At 41.9% G+C, this 23,491-nt stretch overlaps 1 protein-coding gene across 2 annotated transcripts; it reads right to left on the reverse strand.

Annotated features, from left to right (window-relative positions):
* Window positions 1-40: 40 nt before the first annotated feature.
* On the reverse strand, window positions 41-23,073 carry hpdl (4-hydroxyphenylpyruvate dioxygenase-like). 2 transcript variants are annotated; one of them, XR_005945680.1, is made up of 6 exons: window positions 22,441-23,073; window positions 15,978-16,144; window positions 11,962-12,113; window positions 8,719-8,762; window positions 5,098-5,236; window positions 977-1,104 (listed from the first exon to the last, which is right to left on the reverse strand). XR_005945680.1 is itself a non-coding variant. In XM_041209969.1 (5 exons), exons 1-5 carry the CDS (start codon window positions 23,064-23,066, stop codon window positions 894-896), a joined length of 1,299 nt encoding a protein of 432 aa, XP_041065903.1. In that variant the 5' UTR covers window positions 23,067-23,073; the 3' UTR covers window positions 41-893. The 2 variants fall into 2 exon arrangements, 1 of the variants encoding a protein (XP_041065903.1); XM_041209969.1 differs by lacking the exon at window positions 8,719-8,762 and having other exon boundaries at window positions 41-1,104; window positions 5,098-5,240.
* Between the last annotated feature and the right edge of the window lie 418 nt (window positions 23,074-23,491).

A 23,491-nucleotide genomic window follows, 5' to 3' on the forward strand; every position in this document is an offset into this window, starting at 1 on the left:
TTTTTTTTAAATCATTGGAAAAATTTGACATTCTGCAGTTATAAAATTTAAGTTTTTCAGGGCCATTGAAGATATTTAGCTGTAATTATGAAGTTAGTACACCATTAAAACCCAGTTACACCTCAATAAATAAGAAGCAATTTTTCACAAGTTTTTACAGCAAGACTAAACGCCTCAGAGTAAAAGTTCTTATCAATTCATTGATTTCCCATTGACTGTAGTCTGGGGGGAACTTCAACAGAGCACCTGTTAGGGGAAGGGTAGAATCACTGACAGAAACTTCTGAATTTCCATGTTATTCGGCGTATGTGCAAACTCAAGAAGTTGCTGCCAGTTTCAGTGGAATCACGACTGTGAACATTGACTGTGATTATTACCTCAAATCCAGGCCAGTGTATCTAATTCCAACGAGTTAGGGGGAAAAAAGATAGATCACCTGGAAAACACATAAATGAGTATAGGACTTTTTGGCAGAAGCCAGACAAATGCAACTAACTGAATCATACAATTAAAAAGTTAACTGGATCCAAGCTTAAAAGCTAGTGCAAATGATTCACATTTTGAAAACCAGAGCTGTCTGGCCCACTCTGCCAGCCTCACTGGTTGAAGCAGTGTGGAAGGGGGACAACAGTTAGGGAACTCCTGCATTCAGCCAAGTTCAGGAAAAAACACTTTAAATCCATCTAAACATATTCATGTGGCCCTGGAAAATTTCACGATATGGATAAATGGATTATAGGCTTCAATCTTTCTAGTCTGGTTAAATCAGTTGTTAATACCTACGAACGGTGCCTTTATACAGGGCAGTTATTTTTCTGTGCAAGGCAGCTAGAAGAAACCCACTACCAGAAGATAGCTGGGGAGTCATTGAGCCAGGTGCTATGCAGCAGTCTTCAGCTGTTCGCATCATTAGCAAACCCATTCCTAGCTGATATTTCTTTGCCGATTTTCTTGTTCTCCTGCTGGTCCATGCAAGTCTGAACAGATTTCCATAGTGCACGGATGTTTCCTCCTCCAAATCCTGAGGCACCCTTTCGCTCAATGAGCTCAAGGAAAAGTGTGTCTTCAGAAAAGATTGGCTTTGTGAACATTTGCATTAGATATCTACAACAAAGCAAACATTTTGGTTATAAAGATGCACTCAAAAATAAACTTAATTCCAAACTGCAATATTGATTATGAAACAAACCAAACTAAGTTTTACTTCCCACATTACATAGCCACACCCATGCTGCTCTGCAACCAGGTAGAAAGATGTACTCACAAGCAGCTTGGGAAGAAATGCAAAGAATAGGGCAGCGATCATAAAACAAATACCAGGAACAGCTGTGGGGAATTGCACCAATACTCGGATGCAACAGCAGGGAAGAGGAACAGGCCAACGAATCGTTGAGCATTGGACTGAGGAACAGAACTGCAGCCCAAGAACACCTTCATAATCAGCGAGTACCAAACATTTGCTTGATTTGGAACTTCAAGTTTGTAAACAATTATACATTCATTTCAAAATCAAAAAATCCTTAGATGACCAAAATTAGCAACCCAAAAAAGGGAAAGCTGGACTACCCTCAAAATGGCATTATCTTTTATCAGTGTTATATTCTTACCAGGATAATGACATTTTAAAAGTTGCATACACATTTTTTGAAAACTTAAATGTTGAAAAAGAACATTAATACCTAACTTCTCTGCAGTTAGGATAAAACATTATGGTGCTGTAACTGGTAGTGTTCAGAGAGTTACTTCTGAGTGAGCTGCGGATGTGCTCTAGCATGGCTAGATTATGTAGGAGATTTCCATTACTAATGTGAATACAGAATCATAAAATGAGAAAAGGCAGACAGTATGTCAAATTACACAGTGTAATTACACAAAATTTCTAATCAGATGGATTGGAAAGCATCTGGTCTCTGCTCATCACTATAGTCTATTTCTCTGAAGGGATTACAAAAGGTAAAATAAAGCTTCTTCCCAGATAATAAAACAGAAGTACAAATTTTTATACTTTTCAGACATGTGGTCAAAGGACTGCAGCTTGCAAATGTATCAGGTTTAAATGTGTGAAATGCAGGTTCTATGCTTCATGTTGTCAAGATTCCAACTTCTATCACAACAGTCACCTACATTTCTGTAATTTGTTTATCATATGAACATACAAAATAGGAGAAGTAGGCCAATCGGCCCCCGGAGCCTGTTTCACCACTCATTAGGATCATGGCTGATCAGTTTGTATTTTGAATTCCACATTCCCATCTACCTCCGATAACCTTTGATCCCACATTCAATGATCCCACATCCAATGCCTTCGGAGGCAGCAAGTTCCAAAGTCGCACAAGGCTCGAGAAAATAATTCTCCCCATCTATGTCCTGAAAGGGCAATCCCTAATTTTAAAACAGTGCCCCTTAGTTCTGGGCTCACCCACAAGAGGAAACATCCTTTCCATGTCCACCTTGTCAATACCGTTCAGGATCTTATATACTTCAATCAAGTCACCCCTCACACTTCTAAACTCCAGTGAAAACAAGCCCAATCTATCTGACCTTTCCTCATAAGACAACACACTTAATCCAGGTATCAATATAGTAAACCTCCTCTGAACTGCCTCCAACACCTTTACATCCTTCCTTAAGGAGACCAAAACTGCACACAGTATTTGAATGTGGTCTCACCAAGGCCCTGTATAACTGAAGCATAACAGCCTTACTTTTATGTTTGATTCCTCTCATAATAAAGGATAGCAATCAGTTAGCCTTCTTAATTACTTGCTGTACCTGCAGTCTAACTTCTTGTGACTCATGCACTAGAACACCTAGGTCCCTCTGCACCTTGGAATTCTGCAGCCATTCTTCATTTAAGTAATACTCTGCTTTTTTTATTCTTCCTGCCAAAATGAACAACTTCACACTTTCCTACATTATACTCTATCTGCCAGATTTTTCCCCACTCACTCAACTTATGTCCGTCTGCAACCTCCTTATGTTCTCTTCACAACATGCTTTCCTACCTATCTTTGTGTCATCTGCAAATTTAGCTACCATGCCTTCACTCCCTAAGCCTTCACTCTAAGTCATTGATATAAATTGTAAAATGTTGAGGACACAGCACAGACCCCTGCGGGATTCCACTCGTCATATCCTGCCAATCAGAAAAAGACCCATTTATGCATACTCTCTCTTTTCTGCCAGCCAATCTTCAGTCCATGCTAATATGTTACCACCTACACCATGAGCTTTTATGTTCCACAATAACCTTTGATGTGGCACCTTATCAAATGGCTTCTGGAAATCCATGAACACCACGACTACAGGCTCCACTTTATCCACAGCGCATGCCACTTCTTAAAAGAACTCCAATAAATTGGCTAAACACGATTTTCCTTTCACAAAACCATGCTGACTCTGCCCGATTACTCCAAGTTTCTCTAAGTGACCAGCTATAACCTCCTTAAATGATCAATTCTAACACCTTCCCCATGACAGACATCAAGCTAACTAGCCTATAGTTTCCTGTTTTCTGCCTTCCCTCTTTCTTGAATAGAGGGGTTAATATTTCCTACTTTCCAGTCAGATGGAACCTTTCCAGAAATCTACTGAATTTTGGAAAATTAACAACGACGCATCTACTACCTCATCAGCCAACTCTTTTAAGACCCTAGGATGAAGTTCATCAGGACCCGGGGACTTGTCAGCCCACAGCTCCATCAGTTTGCTCAGTACTGATTCCCTAGTGATTATAATTGCACCAAGTTCCCCTCTCCCTTCCACCTCCTGATTTGCAGCTATTACTGGAGTGTTTTATGTATCCTCTGAAATGAAGACAAAAGCAAAGTATTTGTTCATTTCATCCGCCATTTCCATATTACCTATTATTAACTCCCCACTGTCACGCGCTAGAGGACCAACTTTACTTACTCTCTTTTTAAATACCCATGGAAACTCTTGCTATCCATTTTTACATTTCTAGCTAGCTTCTGCTCATACTCTTTCTCCTGATTAAGCTTTTAGTTATTCTCTGCCATTCTTTATATTCTGACCAATCATCTGATCTGCCACTCTTCTTTGCCCAGCTGTATGCTTTTTCCTTAAGTTTGATGCTTTCCTTAACTTCTTTAGTTAACTACGGATGGCAGGTCCTCCCCTTAGAATTTTTCTTTATAGTAGGAATATAATTATTCGGAGCATTCTGAAATATCCCCTTAAATATCTGCCTCTGCTTCTCTATTGATCTATCCCCTAACCTAGTATCCCAGTTCACTCCAGCCAGCTCAGCTTCCATGTCTACATGGTTTGCCCTTACTTAAGTTTTAAATACTGGTACAAACGAACATATGAATTAGGAGCAGGAGTAGGTCTCCTGGCCCATTGAGCCTGCTCTGCCATTTAATAAGACCACAGATTGATCAGAATGTAACCTCAACCCCACATTCCTGCCTACCCCAGATAACCGCTCACCCCCTTGTTAAGTAAGAATCTATCTAGCTCTGCCTTAAAAATATTCAAAGACTCTGCTTCCACCACTTTTTGAGGAAGAGAGTTCCAAAGACTCTCAACCCACAGAGAAAACATTTCTTCTTATCTCTGTCTTAAATGAGTGACCCCTTATTTTTAAACAGTGACCCCCTAGCTCTAGATTCTCCCACAAGAGGAAACATCCTCTCCACATCCACCCTGTTAAGACCCTTCAGAGTCTTAAAAGTTTCAATTAAGTCGCTCTTGCCCTTAAAACTGCAGTGGATACAAGCCTAACCTGTCCATCCTTTCCTCATAAGACAATCTGCCCATTCCTGGTATTAAGTCTAGTAAAGCTTCTCTGAAGTGCTTCTAACGCATTTAGATCTTTCTTTAAATAAGGAGACCAGTACTGTACACAATTTTCCAGGATATCCTTATGCCATTCCTGCACTCTCCTGAGGGCAGTAATATTGAGTGCATTTAGGAGGTTACCCATGGTTTCTGGCCCAAGATGAAAATTAGAAAGCACTCATTAAAAATGGTTACTTTAGTAGATTATTGCCTTCAAAGCTTCATTTAATTATACAGACTTACTGTTTAACTGACCAGAAAGTTTCCCAAAACTTTGGTTCACAGAAAACAAACCTTTTCTTATTGTTAGTTGGTCCCTGACTTTTAGCTTCACCTTTACAATGCTCATCATCTACCTCAGAATCCAGAAGAATGCCATAATGTGAAAGCAGCTCTGGGTCTTGTCCTGCTTTCATGATTTCCTGGCATTTCACTGTCTGTGGGAAAAGAAAATGACTGTAGACAAGTGATGGAAATAAAGTAAAAATTTGGACTTTCTAAATAGATACTAAAAACAAAATCAAAAATTGAGAATAGGGCCAAAACAAAACAGTTTGCAATTAACTTTATTAAATATGCTTAAAACTGGGGTAGAAAATGAGGTTTTCTTCTGTCAATCAAAAAAATCTAGTTTCTAAAGTGTTGGTTGTTCCCAGCTGCTAGAAAATATCATACAACCTGCCTGTAATGTTCAATATTTCTAACAACCCTATACTCACAAAAGGATAGTGTAAAAATATGGTACAACATTATAAAGAAATCTAAAAAGGACACAAAAAAATCCAATGTTAGATCACAAGAACGTTAGTATTATTCCACTACTTTCCTTCTCCCTTTGTGTGGGATATAGATATTTATGGCCAAGAAAGTGTTGCTGGCTGGTGGTCCTTATATGTTACATGTCAGTATAATCAGGAGCATGAAGTGGCTCATGTTTCACACTAGATTCCACCTATTCCACTTCCACATGGTGGTGTACTGATGTATCTGCTGCCCTTGTCCCTCTAGATGATAGTAGCCGTGGGTTTGGAAGATGCTGTCTGAGCAGCCTTGGTCAATTCCTGCAGTGCATCTTGTAAATAGCACACACTGCTGCTACTGTGGTGGAGGGAGTGAATGTTTGTGGATGTGGTGCCAATTAAGCGGGCTGCTTGTCCTGGATGGTGTCAAGCTTCTTGAGTGTTGTGGGAGCTGTACTCATCCAGACAAGAGAGTATTCCATCACACTCCTGACTTGTGCCTGGCAGATGGTGGGCAGGTTTTGGGAAGTCAGGTGGTGAGTTACTAATCACAGGATTCCTAGTCTCTGACCTGCTCTCGTAGGTACAGTATTTATATGGCTAGTCCAGTTCAGTTTCTGGTCAATGGTAGCCCCAGGATATTGATAGTGGAGGAATTCAGCAATGGAATGCCATTGAACTTCAAGGGGCAATGGTTAGATTCACTCTCGGAGATAGTGACTGCCGGGAACTTGTGTTCCACTCTTCAGCCCAAGCCCGGATATTGTCCAGGTCTTGCTGCATTTGGACATGGACTGCTTCAGTATCTGAGGAGTGGTGAATGGTGCCGAACATTGTGCAATCATCAGGGAACATCCCCACTTCTGACCTTATGATGGAAGGAAGGTCATTGATGAAGCAATGATGGTTGAGCCAAGGTCGCTACCCTGAGGAACTCCTGCAGTGATGTCCTGGAACTGAGATGACTGACCTCCAACAACCACAATCATCTTATGACTCCAACCAATGGAGAGTTTTCCCCCCCAATTCCCATTGACTCCAGTTTTGTTAGGGCTCCTTGATGCCACACTCAGTCAAACGTGGCCTTGATGAAAAGTCACTCTCACCTCAGGAGTTCAGCTCTTTTGTCTATGTTTGAACCAAGGCTGTAATAAGGTCAGGAGCTGAATGGCCTTAGCGGAACCCAAACTGGGCGTCAGTGAGCAGGTTATTGCTAAGCAAGTACCGCTTGATAGAACTGTTGATGACCCCTGCCATTACTTTACTATGATCTAGAGTAGACTGATGGGGTGGTAATTGGCCGGGTTGTATTTGTCCTGCTTTTTGCAGACAGGACATACCTGGGCAATTTGCCACATGGCCAGGTAGAAGCAACAGCTTGGCTAGGGGCACAGCAAGTTCTGGAGCACAAGTCTTCAGTACTATTGCCGGAATATTGTTACAGCCCATAGCTTTTGCACAATCCAGTGCCTTCAGCCGTTTTTTGATATCACTTGGAGTGAATCGAATTGGCTGAAAACTGGTATGTGATGCTGTGGACCTCCTGAGGAGGTCGAGATGGATCAGCCACTTGGCACTTCTGGCTGAAGATTGTACCAAATGTTTCAGCCTTATCTTTTGCATTGATGTGCTGGGCTCCTCCATCAATGAGGATGGGGATATTTGTGGAGCCTCCTCCTCCAATTAATTGTTTAATTGTCCACCACCATTCACGACTGGATGTGGCAGGACTGCAGGGCTTAGATCTGATCTGTTGGTTGTGGGATCACTTACCTCTATCACTTGCTGCTTATGTTGTTCGGCAAGCAGGTAGTCCTGTGTTATAGCTTCACCACGTTGACACCTCAGTGAAAAAAACCTCATTTTGAATTTGTACGGTGCAAGTTTTTGCCTGGTGTCTGGCTAAGTCTATGGGTTGCTGTTACCTTGATGGAGATTAGTTTGGGAATTTGTTAAAAGTTATAACAGTAATAATTTGTAGCCATATGTACATCTATTTTAACCTGTGTAATTTAATAAAATGTTTAATTTGGCTTAATGTAAAACCTCAAGAACTGGTGTTTTGATTCCTAAATTTAGAGTCACATCTCAAACATAACACTAAAATTATAGGTTATGACAGTTGTTTAAAGTTTGCCTCTGGGATTTTTCAATAACTCTGCTTTACCAACTGCATCGGTCATAACAATTAGGGCTTGTGCCGGGATACATTTTATTTCTAATTCCTTGATTGATTAGGAATTGGTGAATCATAAAGCTTACAAATACGAGAGGCACTTTGAATTCAGGAGTTAGTGAGCTTTTTTAGAAGTGCTAAGACTGCAAAATAGCTTTGGTAGTTGCTAAGACTTGACTGGGAGTAGAAGAGATAACTCTGATTGGGTTGGAGAGAATAACCAAAAGTTAGTTAACAGAGTTGGCAGATAAGTTACAACTGGGGTTAATTGTGAGAGCTAGGAAATCAGATATAGTTAAAAGTATAGCACAGCATCTACAGTTGGAAGTGAAACCTGAGATTAGTGAGTCACAGCTGGAGGTAGTGAGGCGTCAGTTACAAATAAAAACGCTAGAATTTGAGCAAGAAAATGAACTGAAAAAGCTTCAATTTGAAGCAAAGGACAGAGAAATAGCTTTTAAAGGGAATTAGAAATTGTGAAGATAAGAGAAGCAGGAAAGAGAAAAAGAAAGAGAGAGAGAATTCCAACTGCAAATGTTGGCAGGTGGAAAAGAGATGTCAGTAGGTGAGGAAGGATTTGTCTCTAGAGTAGAACCCAGCAGGGATATGTTTGAATTAGTACAAGCTCTTCCAAAGTTTGAGGAAACAGATATTGAAGCATTCTTTATTTCATTTGTGAAGCTAGCTAAGCAGATGAAATGGCCATAGTTGTTAGGTCTAAGTTGTTAGGTAGGGGGCTTGAGGTATATGCTCCACTTTCAGAAGAATTGTCGGGGAATTATGATGTGGTGAGAAAAGCTATTTTGAGTGCATATGAGTTGATTCCTGAAGCATACAGGCAGAAATTTAAGAATATGAGAAAACAGCCTGGGCAAACTTATATTGAGTTTGAAAGAGTTAAACTAAGTAATTTTGACCAGTGGATACCACCATTAAATATAGAGACAACTATGCAACTCTTAGGGAAGTCATTCTTTTGGAAGAATTTAAAGATTTAACCTGTTCGGTAGTGAGAACTCATGTGGAGGAACAGAGGGTTGATTCTGTAAGACAAGAAGCAGAGACAGCTGATGATTATGAGTTAGTTCATAGAGCTAAACCTTTTTTCCATCATGCTTTCAAGCTGGAAAAGGATAAAAAGTGGGAAGATGAAAGGAAGGCAAGTAGTCAGGGAAGAGGAGTAGCTGGAAGTTCCCAGGAAGGTTTTTCTCAGAACAAAAAGGAAGGTGCTGAAGGTAGAAGTGACATTCAAAAATTGAGGTGTTTTCATTGTAATAAAGCAGGGCACACGAAGTTGGAGATTGCAGGGAAAATCTGTAGGGATTACGGGGGTACAGAAAAGCTCTGGAGGTTAAAGTACCGTGGGTTCTGAGGTTCAGGCACAGGAGAAACCAGTGGTTTGTGGACAGGTGAAACAGAATCACTGAATGGTAAAGAAGTGGGAATGTGTTCACAGTTTACTCAAAAGAATTCCAAGGAGCAGGTTGCAGAAATATTTAAAGATTTTGTATGTGAAGAGAAAGTTTTTCCATGTGTAGAGGGTGGAGTAGGTAAAGATATTAAAATTTTTAGAGACACAGGGGCTAGTCAATCCTTAATGTTGTGGAATAGTGATATTTGTTGTTCAGAGGGCGTGCTACGGGAGAAAGTAATAATAAGTGGGGTTCATGGAGATGCTAAATCTATTCCATTGTGGAAGGTAAATTTAAAGAGCAGATGGAAGATGGGTGAAGTTATAGTTGGAGTGGTGGAAAAATTGCCCATTGCAGGGATTCAAATAATTCTGGGTACTGATATAGCTGGATCACAAATGTGGGTGATCCTGTGGTAATTGAGCAGCCTGTAGAAGTGTTTTCAACAGAAGTGCTACAGAAGGAACATCCTGAATTATTTCCTGTTTGCGTTATAACGAGATCAAAAGCCCATAGGGAAGAACAAAACAAACAAGATAAGCAGGCAGTTCAAAGGCAAGAAGACTGTCGAAATTCAATTAGCTAGCACTGTATTTGAACATTGTTCAGGAGGAAGGAATGCAGGACAGTTCAGTTGAAGTGTTTAATTCAAGAGATTAGTGGAGTTACAGAAAAATGATTTGCAATTAAAAGTTATATCAGAAAGCTTCTTCAGAAACCAATGCAAAGTGTATTCCAGTATGTTATTATCTTCAAGGGAATATATTAATGAGAAAGTGGTGGTCGGATCATGTCTCAGCAAATGAAAGCTGGAGGGAGGTGCATCAGATTGTTATCCCATTAGGTTATAGAAACGAAATTCTGAGGATTGCTCATGAAATTCCAATGGGGGGGACATTTAGGAATTAGGAAAACACAGGAAAAGATACAGAAGGTTTTTATTGGTCAGGATTGCATAGGGATGTAGTCAAATCCTGTAGAACCTGTCATATATGTCAAGTAACAGGAAAATCACAAGCAGAAGTTATTGACACCAGTAAGTGTTATTAAACAGAAGTTGTGTGCATCACTAAGTAACCACAATAGACTATTCAGCATTAGATCAACAATAACATCCTAGTAGCTTGCCAGCTACTTAGGAGGACAGTCTCTTCAACTCTCTATTTTTATCAGTGCATTATTAAATGGCTCATAAAGCAGTGTTTTCTAATGTTAGCTACAAGCTAGATGTTAATTTGGAATTCAGATGTGGCTGATTACTTTCTTAATTAGTGCATAAAAAGAGTAATAGGGCATGTGATCTCAATGCTCTGAATAAGAAAGTTTTTTTAGACTAATACCCAGAATGGGTGGGTTGTCTTATGAGGAAAGGTTGGGCAGGCTAGACTTGTATCTGCTGGAGTTTAGAAGGGTCAGAAAGGGGTATCTTGAATGAAACATATAAGATAATGAATAGTCTTGACAGGGCGGATGTGGAAAGGATATTTCCTCTTGTAGGAGAATCTAAAACTAGGTGTCGCTGTTTAAAAATAAGGTGTCGCCCATTTAAGTCAGAGATAAGGAGAAATGTTTTCTCTCAGCGGGTCATAAGTCTTTGGAATGCTATTCCTCAAAAGGTAGTGGAAACAAAGTCTCAGAATATTTTTAAGACAGAGCTAGATAGATCCTTGATAAGAAAGGGAGTGAAAGGTTATATGGGGTAGGTGAGAATGTGAAGTTGCGGTTACAATCAGATCAGCCATGATTTTATTGAATGGTGGAACAGACTTAAGGGGGTCATGGGGCCTACTCCTGCTCATCATTTGTATGTTTGTAACATTCATATTTGCATAGCATATTCTTTTGTACTTTAACAATTTTGGGGTTTTTTGGTAAAATAAAAGATGTAAAGCAGAGTGACTTTTTTGGCTTTGCACACTACTTCTTTGGTTACTGCTTATCTGTTAAAATGGTGTGTAATATCAGGCTTCAGCATCATGGAAACACTAGTAATATTGTATAGACTGGAAGGGAGCTGTCATTATGATCAGCTCAATCAAACAGAATTACAGCTCTACACCATCAGAAGAAAGCAAGCAAGAAGAAAGAATGAGTGGCTCCAACAGGACATATCATGACAAAAGGCAAGCAGCATTTAACAACATTGTGGATGGAGAATATAAGTGGGTATAGTGAGAATTGTGCAAGGCTACACTCTCAGCAAACAGTTTGATGAAGTCAAACAATAGCTTGCAACTATTGAACAAAATTTCAAAAGCTACAGCAAGCTATCTTGTGTCTGATAAATTCATGCTAACATTTCAACCTTCAGTGGAAGAGAAAGACGACAAAGTTTTGCACCGGATAATGGCAAATGTAATGAAATACAAGTATCTGTATTGCGTAAAGCACTTTCTACTAAAATTAGTGCATGTAGTTAAAACAGTTTAACCATAGCCATATTGGTGGCAAGTTAGTGATATTGACTTACAACACTGTTCCAAAGTGCTAAATTTTAAGAAATGCTTCTTCCATCAATGCATTGATGACACTTTGTGTAAAGAAATTATGAGCAAATAAAATGGTCAGTTAGTGACTTATTCAAAAGTTAACCATTCCAAGTAGTTAGTGCAAACGTATTGCTGCTTGACTATATCAACTCAATATAAAGTCGCAAATATAATCTTAAATACTAAAGTAAACAGTCATTAACAACGTCAATGCCACTCAAAATTGATTTTAGGTAAGTAATAGTATTGCTATTTTTCATCATTTTCTTTTGACATAATTGCAATTTAATTTTATTTCCTTAGAAGATCAGCAAAGTTGTTGACTAGCACTAGTGCTGTACCTCAGTGTAATACCCAGAAGGGGGTGAGTAAAAGTGAACGCCAGCATCTTTAAGGGACTTGCAAGTTGAAACTATGTCAGTTGTGTACAATGCCACATGCTGTATCCCAGCTCCATGGTGCTGCTCCAAAAATGTGTCAATTTGATTTTTACCTAAAAATACAAAAATATTGTGAAAGATATCCAATAACATATTTTCATGTTTCTTAGATCTGTGCTGGACCTTAAACAGGGATAGCTGAAAGCAGAGCTAAACTTGCACTAATTGTTAATCTCATACTTCTCTGTTTTGAAATGTATTGAAATCAAAAAGGTCAAAGAACACACAAGCACAACAATACACTATAAACATCCTGGGGGTTATCATTGACCAGAAACTGAACTGCATTAGCCATATAAATACTGTGGCTACAAGAGCAGGTCAGAGGCTAGGAATTCTGCTGTGCGTAACTCACCTCTTGAATCCCTAAAGCCTGTCCATCTACAAGGCACAAGTCAGGGCTGTGATGGAATACTCCCCCGTTTGCCTGGATGAGTGCAACTCCCACAATACTCAAGAAGCTTGACACCATCCAGGACAAAGGAACCAGCTTAACTGAGACCCCATCCACAAACATTCACTCCTTCCGCCACTTATGCACAGTGGCAACAGTGTGTACCATCTACAAGATGCACTGCAGGAACTCACCAAGGCTCCTTAGACAGTACCTTCCAAACCCATGACCGCTACCATCTGGAAGGACAAGGGCAGCAGATACATGGGAACACCACCACCTGGAAGTTCCCCTCCAAATCATTCACCATCCTGACTTGGAAATATATCGTCGTTGCTTCACTGTCGCTGGGTCAAAATCCTGGAACTCCCTTTCTAACAGCACTGTGGGTGTATCTACACCACATGGACTGCAAAGGTTCAAGAAGGAAGTTCACCACCATCTTCTCAAGGGCAATTAGGGATGGGCAATATATGCTAACCTAGCCAGGATGCCTGCATCCCGATGCCCTCATTGGATGCACAGATGTTTGTGGTAGTATTCACAGTGACAGGAATCTATGTGCTTAATTCCGTGTTAAGAAAAAGGGCTTCGATTTATACAATACATCATTCATTAATTACACTTAGCATAGCATGTCGTATATAATGACTTATGGTTATTAATAAGTAAAATTGCTTATTTAGAGTATTGTGGGAACATTGAGATATTTTTGGTCTCGCATTCAATGAAGCTAAAAAAGTGGTCCTGATTACAATTAAAAATTTGTAGTAACTATGTAGTTAATTTTATCTTGTTTATTTAAATCCCAGGATACAGAGAAAGATGGGTTCAAAGATTACCTAGATAGGTAGAAGAAGCCTGTGCAGCAGTAGTGGGAAGCACAATGGCTTGTGATTTGGGAGCATGGTCAAGCATTGGAAATATTGACCATACAAAGGTCTGGGAGAACGTAATAACACAAGGGGTAATTACAGTCAGGGTATTGGAGCAATAGAAGAATGATACTGGGACATGTCGCACTGGAGGTGAGAAGGAGTTGAAGCACGGTGCTAGATATGGGAGAGCTTGGATTGCACTGGCTGGATGTGGAAACCTTTGGTGTGCAGGGGTGCCTAATATGGGAGTACAGCACATATTTTTCATGAGGACGGATGAGAGTAAGGAGAGGCAGGAATGGTGTGAGTTGGTGGGGAGAAAGAGAGAAGGACAATATGAATGATCAGACTAGAAGTCTGTTTCTAGCAACAGGAGTTTCTTAAAACTTTCCCTAAAAGTGAAAAGCTGCAGATGCTTTTGTATTCCTCTCTACGGAGTGTAACTATCTCTATTTCGAGAACTATTTTGTATCTATTGGGTAGTGTTTATTGTAGCAATGCAGAAGTCATGTGCTCAAATCCAAACATGGCAAGCTTTAAAAGCAAATTCGTAAATTTGACCATGAAATCTAACAATTTCATAAAAACCCAACCAACTAATGCCTTCAGGAAAAGGGTTCTGCCATTCCTCGCAGGCACTTCAGCCTGGTGATTGCTTTGACACCACCACAAAAGCTTGCCTGATACAGGCATAAATGCTGGTGTGCTCTCTCTAGAAACTTTTATATTTGTGAATAATAGTCACCCAGTTGTTAGAGGCAATTGATATTAATTACCAGACTACAAGACAACAACTCAGCTGAGATTGCTAATCCACTGAGCATGAGAGTCTGTTGTAGCAGGTATTTAAGCCATTGTGTTGATTTGACAGCACTCCAATAATAGCTTGTTTGACAAAGAAATAAATACTGGAACACTTTGGCCATTTCTGCAGTTGCCTCATACTGTTGCATGGGCAGAGGTTAACAAAGAACTGCATGGAAGCTTTGCCTCTCAAAGAATCATCACTGTGGAATAAGTGGAATAGTACAGACTTCGTTTTGTATCAGATTTTGTAAACTGAATGAACCATTGATTTATCTTGTTGTTCGAGTTGTGTTTCAATCAACACTTGCAAGTAAACCTGATTTCCAATTGTAACTACAGGTAATCACACATATACTACTAACTGAAAAATGTCCTCATGGGTTGATGAATAATAACTCATTTACCTTTCATGTGTACAGTGAACTCTTGAGTTCTGAGAAACAGACAAATAAAACTGACAGACCATACCAGGCTACAAGGTCTGTATCTGGCTTTATTTAAAATTAAGACCCTAGTTTTGGACATAACCAAATCACTATCAAACTTAAATGAAATTCCATCATATTGTGATCATTCTTCCCCAGAAAATACTGATTAACTAACCTTGCCTTATCAAACAATACCAGATCTTCCCTACTGACTCCTTGACATAATGCTCTAGAAAATTGCCTTGAAAGCATTCCATTAACTTGTCCTCCAAGTTACTTTTGTGAATTTAGTTTGCCTAGTCAAATGAAGGTTGAAGTTTCTTACAATTATTGCATATCATTGTTACACATTCCTCTAATTACGCAATTTATAATCAGTCCAAAGTTTTAACCACTGTTAGAAGACCTATAAACTACATCCAGCATTTTCTGGAAAAACTCAGCAGGTCTGACAGCATCTGTGCAGAGATGCTGTCCACAGATGTTGTCAGACCTGCTGAGTTATTCCAGCATTTTTTGTTTTTGTTTCAGATTCCCAGCATCTGCAGTATTTTGCCTTTATCCCAGTGGTTTCTGCCTTGTTATTTATTAGCTCCACCCATTTTAGTTCTACATTCTTCCTATTTTAACATGGTCTGCAACATTAGCAAACTTACAATTGTTTTCTGCATTCAGATAATTTACTACATAGTTGTACAGAAGTAATAGCAAGCCCAGTATTGATCCGAGGTACACGACTCAGTTTCACTACACTCTGATACCACATCTCTCAGATTACTCTTCAATTCCTATGCTTTGATAGATTTATTTTTATCCAGTTCCATGTTCCACCCTGGCATCAAAGTCCATCATGTAGAAGTTTGTCAGCAGATTATTGAAAATCTAGCTAAATCAGTTTATAGGGTGTTCCTACATTATATCATGTTGAAACAAAATGGATCTTCCTGACCTAAACTCAAGTTGATTTTTTAAAACTATTAACATAGGTTACCTTCCAGCATGCTCTCTAAAAACTATTTCCATTACTCATGTTAGATTGGTAGTTCCTGAAATAAATTTTTGCACTTTTTTTAAAATATGGAGACTTGTGTTGAAAATTACATGGAATGTCACTAGTATCCATTATTGTCAATGACTCATACAGGGAAAGAAATGTTAAAGGTTATATTAGACTTCTCAATTAATTGAAACAAAAATGGTTTATATTATATCCAGATGATTAATTTAATTAAGGCATTCAATGACCAGATCTAAAATCAGCATTGAAAGGAATTAGCATGGTGAGGAATGTCTGAATTTATCCTCGCCTTAAAATGCAATGCTGGCGCTCAACTTTTTTGTTATATCAAGCGCAAGTACGTAAGGTCTGTGAAGATTACTTAGGTGCCAATGCTGTAAATAATATTGTACCTTGATTGGCTAAGGACTCAGCTATCACAAATTTGCAGTTTAATTCCTTTTCTTCAATTGTAGGCATGGACATGCCAACCTCACTGCATTTCCAGTACTCCATAGCAGTCAAGCGCAGTCCCTGGTTATTTCCTTCAATAACATAACCATCATCTAGATCGTCACTTCTGAAATTGTCAAAAAGAAAGATGATACCATTGCATTTCAGATTATTCAAAACATAAAGCTTCAGATTTTTGGTGCTTTACTCACAAAAGAAGGTTACGCATACAATGTCTCAAGAAAAGCTCTGTTGATTGTAAAATTACATTATTTAGCAAATATATTTATATAACACCTTTAATATACAAAATGGCTATGGCACTTGGAGAAAAGAAAATAAATAAATAGCAATAGAAATTGGAATGGATTTTAGAATGCAAATAAAGAGGGGCAGACAAATACCAGATAATAAAGAAATTACTGAATGATGAGTATTTTTTTAAAGAGCCTCAGATATGATTTGTGTAGCACATAGTGCTTCTAGTGGAATTGCTTTTATAATAGACTTCAGCTGCCAGTGCTACGGAACTGCCCTATTTACACTACAGGGCAGATTCCACAACACTGGCAGTAATATCAAAATAGCTGCTGACAAGCTTCCAAAATTGTCTGAAAGTCATGAAAGTGACTTTCATTACTGGGCACAAACCTTCAGCAAGGTGAAAAATATAGGTGCCTGTATAAGCAGGCTGAACAATTATGGACTTGCAATAGTCAGCTAATACTTTACATCATGCTTCTTTCCAGACAAACAGTATTTGGTTTCCTGTAATGAGGCTATGTGATTGAATGTAAGAATAAGTTACAGAAAAGAGAGGTGGGTCAGACAAACACCCACATCTCAAAACAGGCAAAATGGCATAGCACAATAGAAATGGTGGCTCCGGTGTACAACTCCAACTAGGCAAAAATTGAATGGTGGACATAAGAGTCTGTGTTGAGAATATTATTCAGCATTTCTAAATATCTAAAAGAAAAAGTATCCAGTCGGGGGGGGGGGGGGGGGGGGGGCGGGTGGGAGAACATGCCGTCGGGAGGAGGCCGTCGGCGGGAAGCTCAGGGGGAGTGCGGGTGCAGTCGAGGGGAGCGCCGGAGCCATTGGGGGGAACATGGGGGGGCGGATGACTTTGGGGGAAGCGCGGGGGGGGTGGGTGCCGTCGGGGGGAGCATGGGGGGGGTGGTGGCATCGCGTAGAGCGCGGGTGGTGGGTGCCATCGGGGGGAGCACGGGCGGGGGGGGCGGCTGGCATCGCTTAGAGTGCGGGCGGCGTCGGGGGGAGGACGGGGGCGTCAGGGGGAGAGCGGGTGGCATCAAGGGGAGTGCGTGGGGGGGTGTGCCGTCGGGCAGCGCGCGGGGGGTGTGCCGTCGGGGAGCGCACGGGGGGTGTGCCGTCGGGGAGCGCACGGGGGGTGTGCCGTCGGGGAGCGCATGGGGGGGGTGCAGCTAGCGCGTGGGGGGGGTGCAGTCGGGGAGCGCCTGGCGGGGTACAGGGAGTGCAGGGGTTGTGCAGTCGCGGAGCGTGGTGGTTGTTGCAGTCCAGGAGCACGGGGGTGGGTGCAGTCGGAGAGCGTGGGTGGGGTGCAGTCGCACAACGCGGTAGTGGTTGCAGTCAGGGAGCGCGGGGCGGGGTGCAGTCAGGGAGCACGGTGTGGTGGTGTATTGAGGAGAGCAGTCAAGTGGTCGGGGTGAGATGTCCAGGTAGGGTGCATAGTCAGTGGGTCCCATGGGGTTTTGGGGATGTGGGTGATTTCCGTGGGTTGTCAGGGATCCCATGGGAGGGGTTTTGGTGTGAAATCATGACATGGGGATATCTGAGAGGACTACCCAGCAAATCCTTAGATCAACCTGCCCCCACCCCAGCAAGGTACGATGCCCTGGAGCTTGGAAGTTATGGGCCCTAATAGTTTCACGTGTTTTAGTAAAAATCTTTTTCTATTCTGCCTACATTATAGTCCATTTTTTAGAATTCATTTACTGGATGCCAATCAAGAGGGCTGCTTTGTCCTGGATGGTGTCAAACTTAAGTGTTGTTGGAGCTGCACTAATCCAGGCAAGTGGACAGTATTCCATCACACTCCTGACATGTGCCTTATAGATGGTGGACTGGCTCTGGGGAGTCCGGAGGTGAGTTACTCGCCATAGGATTCCTAGTCTCTAACCTGCTCCTGTAGCCACAGTATTTGTATGGCTAGTTCATATCAGTTTCTGGTCAATGGTAACCCCCAGGGTGTTGATAGTGGGGGATTCAGTGATAGTAATGCCATTGAACATCAAAGGGCGATGGTTAGATTCTTTCTGGTTGGAGATGGTCATTGCCTGGCACTTGTGTGGCACGAATGTTACTTGCCACTTGTCAGCCCAAGCCTCGATATTGTCCAGGTCTTGCTGCATTTGGGATGTGGACTGCTTCAGTATCTGAGCAGTCACAAATGGTGCTGAACATTGTGAATCATCAGCGAACATCCCCACTTTTGACCTTATGATTGAAAGAAGGTCATTGATGAACCAGCTGAAGATAGTTGGCCCTAAGACATTACCCTGAGGCACCTTCTTTCCCACTCACTTAACTTGTGTAAATCCCTTTGCAGACTTTTTGGTCCTGATTTTCAAAACCCATCCACTTGCAGATTAACATCAGTCTGTGTCCCCTCACAGCTATCCTTCCCATCTAGCTTTGTATCGTCAGATACATTACACTTTGTCCTTTCACCTAAGTTGTTAATATAGATGGTAAATAACCAAGGCCCCAGCACTCATGTTCTTGGCAACTCATTAGTAACACCTGCCAACCTGAAAATGATCTCTTTAATCTTGCTCTGTTTTTTGTCCATTAGCTAATCCTCTACCTATGCTAATGTATTACCCCCAACACAATGAGTCCTTAACTCGTCCACCCACCTTTTGTGGCACCTTTTGAAATGCTGCTTATTTCACTTTACCTACTTTGCTTGTTATATCCCTAAAAATCCAAGATTTGAGTAAAAAGATTTCCCTTTTATAAAACTATGCTGACTATGCCTAATATGATTTTCTAAATATCCTGTTACCACTTCCTTAATAATGGATTCCTGCATTTTCCAGATGACTACTGTCAAGTTCACTGGCCTGTAGTTCCCTGTATTCCCTCTCTGTCCCTTCCTGAATAGCAGTGTTACATTTGCTAGTTTCCAGTCTACGTGCCTGTAAAGGATGTAGAGAATTTTGGAAGCTTATATAGTCAGTGCATCCATAATCTCTGCAGCCACATCTTTTAGAACCATAGGATGTAGGCCATCAGGTCCTAGGGAATTGTCGTTTTCAGTCCCATCAATTTCTCCTTTTCTTTTTCTTTATTGATATTAATGGCTTTAAGTTACTTTTTCTCATTACACCCTTGGTTCCCCACCATTTCTGGTACGGGCTTTATATTTTAAACATTTTATGTCTTCGCTGTAGAAAATCTCTGACTTTCTCCTTTACAACTTCTCAAGTCTCAGCTTCCACAGGACTTGTACGTTTATTTTTGCTACCCTATACCTTTCTACGTATTTGTAAAAGTCCTCACACAACCTTTTTATATATTGGACTAGCTTACTCATTCTATTTTCTACCACTATCAATTTCCTTTTGGTAATCCATTGCAGGTATCTACAACTTTCCCAAACCCCAGGTTTACTATTCTTCTTGGCAATATTGTAAGCCTCTGTTTTAACCTATTATCCTTAACTTTCTAAACTTTGAATCTTTTTTCAGTAGAGTTTATATTTCCTCAATGGAATATAAATTAGTTGAGAATTATGAAATATTTCTTTATATGTTCACCTTGGCTCATTTATCATTATAAGTTTTAATCTAATTTTCCAATCTACTTTAGGCAACTTATATCTATATAATTTGCTTGAAGCTCAATATTCCAGTTTTGGACTTATGTAGGTTGCTCTCAAACTCGATGAGATTTGATCATTCTTTCTTAGTGGAACCTGTACCATGAGATTAGTAAATAACCCATTCTCACTGCAAAAAAACAGCCTCTTCCCTGACTGGTTCCTAGAACATACAGCAATAAGTCCCAATGGAGCCAGTCTCAAATGCTTTCCATGAACTCATCTCCCAAACTTTTTTTTTGCCAATTTGATTTGCTCAGCATATATATGGCATTGTTTTTGTTACATGCTCCTCTTATTTCTTGATTAACAAAATCTTAATTAATAACATCAACAGTTAGAGAGTCTAGAAACTACAATCTGTGCTTTCTGACTCAATTTTTCTTAAATCCACCCACACTGATTCTACTTCCTACTCTTCCAAGTCAAGATTCTTCCTCAACCTTTATTATCAGGGCTACTCTCCAACTTTTCTGTTTTTTTTCCCAAAGTGTCATGGATTACCATGCAACAACACATCTGTAATGGTTATTAGTTCAAAACCCAATTTTATCTCTATTTGTGCCATTAATTCATCTATCGTATTACAAATGCTTTGTGCAGTAAGATAAAGCATGTTTAATTTTACCTTTCTACTACTTCTCCCTAATTTGACCCTGTTCACTGAAACATTGTTATTGCTAAATTTTTTGTCCTTTCTTGTCACACTTTACCCAAATTATCACACTGCCCTCTTTTAAATTTATACATTTCCCTTCACTCAAATCTTCCATCCCAACAAGTCCCACCTTTTTTAGTTTATATACAGCCTTAGTTATTTGATTTGCCAGAACACTGGTCCCATCACAGTTTAAATGGAGCCTGTCCCAACAGTAGAGCTCCCACTTTCCCCAGTTCTGGTGCCAGTGTCCCATGAATTGAAAGCCCTAGTTCCTATTTCTCTCTTTGAGCCACGCCTTCAACTCTCTTACCTGCTTGACCATATGCCAATTTGTACATGGCTTAGGAGGTAATCCAAAGATTTTAAGATCTAAAGATACCTTTGAGGCTCTGCTTATTAATTTGGATCCCAACCTACAAACTCTCTCAGCAGAATTTCATTCCTCATTCTGCCTGAGGTTGTTTCCCATGTGGGCCATGCCAACTGGATCCTTCCACGAACCTCCTTCCCCACCCCACATCAAGTTCTTATCCACTGCATGGTCTTTAATCCTTGCACCAGGCAGGCAACACAACCTTCACGTCATGGCTGCAGAGACCTTGATCAAACTTTCTCCTATCACTATCACATTATTTTTCACTCCCCCAACCTGAATGGCCCCCAGTGCCACTGAGTTTGCTCAACCACCCTGCAAACTTTGTCCTCATCCACACAGGTAGAAAGAAATTCGTACCTGCTGGATAAGGGAAAAGGCCGAGGCTCTTCTAACACTGCACCTGCCTGATTCGCAGTCACATCCGTCTGTCCATGACCACTAAACAGACTTGTAACACTTCATAATCCAAAGAATTTGTCAGTCTCCTGGATCAAAGTGTTTAGGTCACTATCTCCTTCGCTGATGCCCCACAATGTGAGTGCCTCAGACTCCAGCTTAACGACTCTTAGCAAGAGATGCAGACAGTTACCACAGATGTGGTTGTGTGGGCTCACAGATCTCTTCACAAATGCCCACATGCTGCAGTTGTGGCACACTACCTACACTGCCTTCCTTATGTAAATAAAAGCAAAATACTGAGAATGCTGGAGAACTAAAATAAAAACAGTGTTGGAAAAACTCAGCAAGGCTGGTAGTGTCTGGAGAGAGAACAGAGCTAATGTTGGGTCCAATATGATTCTTCTACAGAACTACTGAAGGCTGCTACTGAATCTATATCCATCACCAGATCAGGCTGTGCATTCCAAATCCTAACCACTCATTGTGTAAAAAAAATTCTCATCTCCCCCAGGTTCTTTTGCCAATCAGCTGGAACCTGTACTGCCATATGGGATCTATTGCATCTGTCAAAGTGGGTTGACTGGTCATCAGTTTAACATCTCATCCGCAGGACTGCACTTCCAGCACAGACATAGATTTTGTGCACAAGTCCCTGTAGTGAGAAGGAACCACAACCTTCTGTCTGTCTCAAGGCCACGTGTGCTTCCACTAAGTGACAGAGAATATGGCGTTTGTATCAGCTGCGTCTTGGGAGGCCGCAGAGAGGCTGGTGGGGTTGAGTCTGGAGGGAACAAGGGTAGAAATCAAGTTTCAAACAGCAGTGATGAGGAGCAGAAATATCTCAAAAGCCTTTGCGGCGGGTACAGAGCTACTTAATAAACACAGATCCATTTGTCCGCCTGTAAACTGTCTGTCTTGTGTGCAACTGCCGCTCAGCCTTAAACAGTGAGGCTGACAGGGCTCACAGGTGAGCACTTGGATCTGTGGTTATTAAATGGCATTTTTAAACGAGTCAGGTTATCTACGTAACTATCGCTGCATTTCAAAAGTAGTTCGCAGTAGGTGAAGAGCGGTTAGAAGCAATTGCTCCTTTCATTCAAACTCGCTCGCTCGCTCACTCACCGGTGGATGAGGAAACGCTGGAAGCCGAAGCAGCGGCGGTACCAGTCCATGATGTGGGCGCTCTGCTGCCGGGGGCACGCGTAGGTGATGTGATCGAAATGAGTGATGGCCACCGGCCCCCCGGCTGCCCCTTGCTCAGCCCGGCCCCCGGGGGAAGGCGGAGGCCCGAAGCCGGGCAGGAAGTCCCCACGGTAACCGCTTCGGTCGATCAGAGTGTGAGACACGTTGCCGACCAGTGACCGCACCACCGAGTAGGTGACCGCGCCCAGCTCGTCCTCCACCGGCCTCGGGGGCACAAGGACCTGACAGCCCAGGCGGTCCAGCAGCAGCGTCGCCCGCTCCACGTCCTTCACCTCGAAGGACACGTTACAGGCGCTGTCCACCGCATGGGCGGGAACGACATCGTACAGGAGACCCCGGGGTCCCGGCTCCAGGTACTGGCCTCCCGGGCTCTCGTTCACCATGAACACGGCACAGCCTCTCCGCAGGACCAGCTGCCTGGCCCGCTCCGTCGCCCGCCTGCCGCACAGGTGGAAACGGTAGCGCCAGATAAGATCGCGGGCCAGGCGCTCACTGTCACCGACATGAAAAGCGATGTGGCTCAACCGCTGCACCGGGACCGCCATGGCAGCGAGAAAGAAGGCGGGCCGGAAAACCAGCGTGGCGGGGTGGAGAGTGGGCGGAGGCTGGAGGTGTGGGGGCGGGGCGAGAGAAGGGGAGGAGCCTAGAGGAGAAGGGGCGGGGCCTGGCGGAGAGGGGGCGAAGAGTGGAGGAGAGGGAGCAGGGCGAGAGGAGAAGGGGAGGAGCCTAAAGGTGAAGGGGGCAGGGTGTGGCGGAGAGGGAGCGAGGCGTGATTAAGGGGCGGAACCTAAAGGGGAAGGGGGCAGGGTGTGGCAGAGAGGGGGCGAGGCGTGGAGGAGAGGGGGCGGGGAACTTGCAGGGTCGTGGAACTCATGGGGGCGAGGAGAGGAATAGGAGCCTAGACCTGAAGGGGCTGAGCTTGGAGGAAAGGGGGCGCGGAATTCGCATGGAGAGAGGAGGCGGGGCTTGG

Source organism: Carcharodon carcharias, chromosome 17, assembly GCF_017639515.1.
Source record: "Carcharodon carcharias isolate sCarCar2 chromosome 17, sCarCar2.pri, whole genome shotgun sequence".
Classification (NCBI taxonomy): Eukaryota; Metazoa; Chordata; class Chondrichthyes; order Lamniformes; family Lamnidae; genus Carcharodon; species Carcharodon carcharias.